The sequence below is a fragment of the Hermetia illucens genome, chromosome 4, assembly GCF_905115235.1.
Source record: "Hermetia illucens chromosome 4, iHerIll2.2.curated.20191125, whole genome shotgun sequence".
Lineage (NCBI taxonomy): Eukaryota > Metazoa > Arthropoda > Insecta > Diptera > Stratiomyidae > Hermetia > Hermetia illucens.
The window spans coordinates 12259781-12266870 of NC_051852.1; the positions used below are offsets into that span (position 1 = coordinate 12259781).

At 45.7% G+C, this 7090-nt stretch overlaps 1 protein-coding gene across 2 annotated transcripts; it reads right to left on the reverse strand.

Annotated features, from left to right (window-relative positions):
- Positions 1–1212: 1212 nt before the first annotated feature.
- On the reverse strand, positions 1213–6625 carry LOC119655417 (trypsin-like). 2 transcript variants are annotated; one of them, XM_038061303.1, is made up of 5 exons: positions 6436–6625; positions 6246–6364; positions 1754–2021; positions 1564–1681; positions 1213–1505 (listed from the first exon to the last, which is right to left on the reverse strand). In XM_038061303.1, exons 1-5 carry the CDS (start codon positions 6613–6615, stop codon positions 1231–1233), a joined length of 960 nt encoding a protein of 319 aa, XP_037917231.1. In that variant the 5' UTR covers positions 6616–6625; the 3' UTR covers positions 1213–1230. The 2 variants fall into 2 exon arrangements, with proteins under 2 accessions (XP_037917231.1, XP_037917232.1); XM_038061304.1 differs by having other exon boundaries at positions 6486–6617.
- Positions 6626–7090: the final 465 nt, after the last annotated feature.

Here is a 7090-nt window from a genome sequence, read left to right on the forward strand (position 1 = left end):
CGGTTAGTGGTTTAGTTACGGATTAGGAACACATGATCCGCCATGGAGAACACCGTGGAAGACATACTCTTTATTTTTATGGGAATCTTGCACTTAGTGGTGCAGCCAACCAGATGGAGATGAACTGAAAACTTGACACAAGCCGACATGTATACAGTATTATTACCTAAATTTTATCGTAAATGGAAGAAGACGGTAGAGAGAAGGATAAACTGGTGACCTCGATGAGACCCACACTGGACACTGAAGATTCTCCGGGAAAATGCATATAAGGTGTATATAATCAAGACACCAGTTACCAGTTGTGGTCAAACCCCTGAAGGACACTGAAAAGAGGGCCTATTCCTACAGTTTTCGCGGAAGTTGAAACAAGAGCCGTATAGTGGGAGAAAATCACATCAAGGAGGGGGATCTCAGTGAAGCTGAAGCAATCTAACAAAAAGAGAAAGTCCTCTGACCTCTGCCGTTAGAATTTTCTCATAGAAACAGTTGTCTATCCACCGCAAGATTCCAGTGATTCTAGTGATTCCAATAAATCCACTAGTGATTTTTTTATTTTGGTACGTATAGACCCATATTTTGGAAAAAAAAAGGCTCCCTTCTTCAGTACTATACGTCTAAGTTCAAGGATTTTAAGATCGGCTCCTCGACCCATACTTTCCTAAGATGACTCCAGCAGATAAACCGCGGCATGTGTTCCACCGTCAAGCCTACGTTTATCATTAAGAGCACAGAGCTCGGGAGCACAAAATATGACAAATGCAAGATACCGGATCCAGATAAGAAGGCAAAGGACCTCATCCGTGTGCTTCGTAAACCAGAGTACAGAGCGTTAAATTCAGGTATACCAAGAAGGTTACATCCACAGATGTCCATGGTTTCAACTTGGTGTTTGAAGTGGAGCAATTGAATTTGAGGGACAGCAGGCATAGTCAGCATCTAGTCACCACTTTGATGACTGAAATCCACGTATACCACAAAACTATGAGGCGGCATTTTTCGTATAGTAAATAATGAGCATAGACTTCGATTCGAAAAGATTGAAGCAAATTATAACAATACTGATTTTTCCTACAATGGATTTCCACGAAAAGTAAAGCATAAATTTGGCATAACCCCTATAAGGTTCGCACCAGTGAACAAGCTACAGGCTAAATCCTTCAGCCTTCAGCAAAGAAGCGGAAGAAAGGAGAGATTGAGACATGAACAGAATTGATTGGTTACCAGTTTTTATTCACGGAACAACATTATTTTCACAAAATACACGTAAACTAGTACAAAAGCAAAGTTCTTCATAATGCCAGCTAACCTTGATGATGAGCTCTGTCTCGAAAAGGCCTTAATCAAGTCTACGTAATCAGATATTAAAGTGAAGAGTGCCAAATTGTCCGTTGTTTCAGACTGAAAAGATACTGGCATGTACGAGAGTAATCCAACAACAGTATCCAGACAGAAAACAGGCGCTCCAGCGTTATATAGGCATGCGCACTTTATCAACCTCGGCACTGAAATTAAACACCCATGAAAGTTTGTCCTGTACCAGAAAAAAATACTCCGAATTACCCACAAAGCACAGAGCCTGTGGTACTATATAGCTCTGAGAGGTTGCCATTTCCGAGTAGCAACTCGGCTTGTTCTTGTAATCCGTTCGAAAATGCATAAACGTCAAATTGCCAGCGATCTGAAATATCGTGACTAAAGTAAATATCTGGAATTTGCAATTCTACGTAAGCAGCCAGCCTACCAAACTTACCACATCATCTCCAGTCATGAAAATCCAACCGTAAAATATGCATTCTGTGAAATTGGGAAGATTGGTTGAACGTAAACTGGATAAAGCAGGCACTACGATGGATTGTGGTTCTTTTAGTTTCAGCATTGCGAAATCATGCACTTTGTTCTCTATTAAATATCTTCTATGTACCTTCAAGTCGGATACCAATAAGAACTTGGAATCTTCAGCGCTAAGTTCTGAGCCAATGACAACACGGTATGTAGCCGGTTCAAAAAAGTAATTTCCACTGAAAATTAAGATCAAACCGTTTTATAGTATGACAATGTCAGGATAATCAGCAGCAAAAAATATCATAGGACCTGCCCTAGTAGTCAACCTATAGAAACAAAGTATATGGCCATGACCCATAGAGACCTAAGTCCCAAAGTTATAAATGTTGTTTTCAGAATTATTGCTGGCAAAAAGTAACATATCTCCCCCCTTAAAAATTTAGGCCAATTAGACATGTCCTGTCAAACGTTCAAAATGTCTTTTTTTCCGACTGCCAACCTAATACATGTGCCGTGAAGATCTGCCAGCTGGTAAAAGAGAAAAAGAAGGGGACCTCGATCCCAGTCCTCTGACCTAAAGTTAGCTGGAAATGCATGCACGCAGTTGAAAGGAATCATAACTCCATACCGCGCTGAAGCAACTCTCCCCCACGAATTACTCTACGATCCAACCACACCAACTTGACACCCATGACAGCATCATGCTAAGCCTACCACTACCAAGCTTACAAATCTCCGAAAAATATTTATTGTCTGCCCGTTTTCCATTCACGGGAACGTTACGTAATCAATAACCTCCAAGCGATTCAAAACTTCCAACAACTGAAGGGGGGGGGTAAGTAGTTCAGATGCTCTAGCTGGCAGTATACCTGCGTTCTAGGTAGTAGTCTTAAGAAAACTTCTGAGTGAAACGCGAACCGCTAATGATCGATACACGTCGAGGCACACTGGGAGTCAACAGCTCTCTGTCGATATCGATGGGCTCATGTGAGCCTAGCACCACCAAGGAGGTAGTTGTGGGCTGTATCAAGAGCCAACCCTTCCGGAACCCCGGTCGGGTAGTGTGCATCGAACCAGTAGTTAATAGATCGCGTTGCCCCGAGCGAGCAATTCCGAGATCAGCTAAGCGTTGGTCAAGCTTAAGAAAACTGGGCTAATGGCTGTGTCCCCGAGGGTATCCCTCTCTTGCACATGAAACCTAAACCAACAAAAAAAATAGACGAGAAAGCAGGGAAGGAGAATAGCTATAGTGCCCCTGTTCTGAAAAAAACTCAGTCAAAATCGTTAGTCCTGAGTAGGTGGATTTGGGCACGAACCGAGTGGAAGTGGGGTCGACCCTCCTAGCTAGAGCCGAAGAGGATAGGTTAATCAGAAGATGCGCGGCAGTGATGAAGTGTATGCTGTCAAGGGGTTATTGGGAGAAAAGGCTCTTGTTTCTAGCCTAGGGAAATCCGAAATCTTAACTGCATCACAGAAAACATTGATGTGGAGGAGGCCATAAAGCGTGAATGTCCAGAGATAACCAATGCCCGGGTAGGTGTCACCTCTGTAATTGCTGGAGCCAAAAGCTTGCCGTGGTGGAAGTCCCCGAGCAATATGCGGGGAAACTCCCTAGCAGCGAGCAAATTAAAATTTGATGGGTAGTATGCAGGATACGAATGCGGGTAGTCCTCACCAAGTGCTACAGGTGTCCGCACTATGAACACACGTCAGAAACTTGGTAGTGACCGCAGAGTGGACAGCATGCGGGAGATGCGGCCAGGCAGGTCACCAGGCGAAGACCTGCAATGCAAATTAAAGTTGCGTTCTCTGTAGGGATCGTGGCCCGTCTGACGAGAGCTTCGCACACACTTCGGGGCTCAGGATGATGTCCAATCTTTAGGGCGGAACTGGAAAGCGCTAGGGCGTGAATGGTATGATTCGCATTTTACAAATTCACAAGCATCGGAGTGCAACCGCTCACCAGCTGTTAGCACAGTTCGCTGGATAGGTAAATGCTGATCTAGTTCTAATCAGCATTCAATACTGAAACAAGGACCCGGCTTCATGACATCTCGACTTATCGGGTGCTGCTGCCATCTGGGTTCGGGACGATGTTCAACTGCGTATTCTTGCCCAAAAAGGAAATCAGTTTGTCCGGATTCTGTGTTTAGGGATAACGTTTTTTAGCGTTTACCTGACGCCAAATGAGACGATGCCGGACTTTCGGCGCCGGTTTGATGCTCTAGAGGACGCATTTCAGGCACGGAGGGTAAAATCCTGGTAGACGATAATTTTAATGCAGGGCCCTTAAATGGGGCATGCCTCAGCCAGACTCTAGAGGGAAACGGATTCTGGAAATGGCGGCGAGAACCGGGCTCATAGTTTTAAACACTGGAGCTACGCCAACGTTTCGACGCCCAGGCTGTGAAGGAAACATACCTGACATCACTTTTGCGTCGTAATCTCTGACACCATTGGTAGACGGGTGACGAGTCCTGCAAAATTTCTCGGTAAGCGATCACCAGTACATTTCGTTCGAAGCGGTTAACGCCAACCAGACACTCCTCCTGCCTGTGGAATCTCGCGAGGGTGAATATCGAAAAGTTCGTCGAAACTCTTGGAGCAGGCAGAGCCGGGCTGGAGGGCGCTCCAGGGGTGGTAGCGACGCAGCTGACACCGTCGTAAATTGACTGATGAACCCGATAACAACGGCGTGTGAGGCTTCCATGCCCCGTAGGGCCCCCAACCGAGACAAGCCTTCTATGTGCTGGTGGACGGTGGAAATTGCTGAACTACGGAGGGAGTGTCATAAGTTCCGCCATTTTTCATAACGTTTACACGCCAACGCAGGCCAAGGCAGTTCATGTTCAGAACAGGGAGATCTACAGTGGATGCTATTATGAAGGTGGTGGATGTGGTTCATCGAGCCACACAGCCGCCGATCTTGACGGATAGTGCTCCTCATAACGCTTGATGTTATTATAAAATGCCTTCACGTAAGATGAACAGATATGCTAGGCACATTAGAAAAATCATTTCACGTGCTAAGCTATTTAGGGATTATCTTGAAGACCGCTGCCTGCTCTGTGAGACGCTATAGGGTCAGAGGAGAATGGAAATCACGTCGAGAGTAGCACAGGGATCCATCTTAGGGCCGGACATCTGGAACGCTTCCTATGATAGTCTACTGAGATTCGATATGCCGAAGAGCCGCGCCTGGTCGGTTATGCAGACTACGTTGCAGCACTTGTTGGCGGACGCACTGTTGAAGAGGCACAAGGTAGACTTGTCATATTGATGCGACGGGTAAGCGGATGAATGACTGCTCATGATTTCAGTCTTGCGCTGGAAAAAACCCAAGTAGTTATCTTGACCAGAATGAGAATCCCGACCCGAAACCATAGGTTAAATACCTCGGTTTAATGCTCCACTCGGAGATAAACTTCTTCGAGCACATAAAAGTAGCAGCGGACAGGACTGCAACTGGAGTCCCGGCCTTGAGTCGGGTAATGGCTAATGTTGGGGGCCCTATATCTACTAGGAAACGTCTCCTTATGGGAGCAACGCAGTCGATTAGGCTCTATGGCGCGGAGGTATGGGCTGATGCCCTTCATAAGAAGGTGCTTCGTCAGCCCCTTGCTCAAGTGCAGAGAAAGAGAGCTTTACGAGAGCCGTCTGCTTATCGCACTGTCTCAGAACCGGCCGTGATGGTGCTGACGCGAGGAGCGCCAAGGAGCGTAAAGCTGTCTACCTACGTAAGGGCGAGAACTTAAGAGAGGTAGTGGCTCGTGAAGAACGTCAATACACCCTTACCGAGTGGCAAATCTCTTGGCAAAATGAGCCATAGGGCAGATGGACTACGCGACTCATCGACAATTTAGACCCGTGGCTGAATCGAACGCAGGGTGAGATTGATTAATTCTTCCCCAATTTCTAAGCGGGTATGCAGGTTTTCAATCTTACCTGCACAGGATTGGGAAGGGGCGATCTCCTGATTGTGTGTTCTGCAATGGAGTGGCGGACGACGCTGAACATACCTTTTTCTCTTCTGAAAGGTGGGGCAGCTTTTGTCAGCAGTTTTATGGAGACACAGGAGAATTCTTTCCAGGCAACATTGTCAGAGAGATGCTGAAGAGCGCTGGCAGCTGGAGCCATGTTGCGCACTATATTCGAGCTCTTTTTATTGCGAAGAAGATTAAACACGACCGGCGAAGGATCCCTGAACTAACAACTCCCTTCCTCCCCTCCCTTCCTGTTGGTGAAAGGGATTCCCTGACTTGAAGGCTACCAAAACCGGGAGAGCGTGAGGCCTAGCCCGAAGTAATGTGCCGAACGGTTCCAGGCTAGTTTTCTGATGAGGCAGACAATGTGGAGGAAGCTACAACGGGAAATTTCTTATTCCGACAGATACATAAGTTGCATCCTTACAAATCTCAAAACGTACCATCAAATACTCAATACTAATTTGCCATACTTACTACTGATCATGAAGACAATGCGCAACAGTCGCAACGATTGATGGTGTCACCAGTACTCCTGAACATCGATGAGTGAAGTTCATTACGCCACTGAAGCTGTCCCCATGTCGAATGGATGCCTACATGAATTCACCCAAGAAGAAAAAGTCCTATTACTTCAGGAGTACTTTCAAACACTTTTCTTTCATACTAGTATCGCGTATTTCGGTGGTTTGTATATATCCTCATCTCCCTCGTTACCTGCAGCATCAGAAGCTACGTCCAAATCCTTTTGATCGTTAGTTTGATTTTGGGCAGTGCAAATGTTTCTTGATATTAGTAGTAGAAAAATAGAAAGGAGTGGATAAGATACGCAAAGATAGAATAGCATGGGTTACGAATGACAGAGTTTTGACAGAAGTCAATGTGCACTTAGAATATTATTTCACTGCGACAATCTTACTTCACTGTGACTGTGTCTGAATCATTTACCAGCTTGTTGAAACCCATTTTATCCTTTGTTGTTGTTCGAACAACCACTTCAAGAAAACGTCAGATCCTCGCTGGCCAGTCCGGCATCAAGTCGATGCGAACTTAGGACTCCCCAATCCCTAAAAAAAGAAATCGTTTAGCTCCGGCCAAGCTTTTGGTCTGAACTGTAGACGGGTTTACGTGGAATAAAATTCGCACCCTTGTTGTGTTTTGCGAATTATAAAAGGGAGCGCATAACATCTACGAGGCGCTTCGGTCACGCTGCCCCCAGGGCAGAGGTGAGGCAGCGTCTGAAGAGTTGCCTCTGCCCTGGTAAGAAACCGTAACCGTGCCTCTTTTAATTTTGGAAAATTGGGTGTTAAACCCAAAAAAAG

Excerpts from the sequence above, each read along its gene's own strand:
- LOC119655417 (XM_038061303.1), bottom strand. The coding sequence starts at position 6,615 with ATGCTATTCTATCTTTGCGTATCTTATCCACTCCTTTCTATTTTTCTA. Across the intron at positions 2,022-6,245 it reads CATTGTCTTCATGATCAGTA|TGGAAATTACTTTTTTGAAC; the intron begins GTAAGTATGGCA and ends CTTAATTTTCAG. Across the intron at positions 1,506-1,563 it reads ACAGGCTCTGTGCTTTGTGG|TGCCGAGGTTGATAAAGTGC; the intron begins GTAATTCGGAGT and ends GTTTAATTTCAG.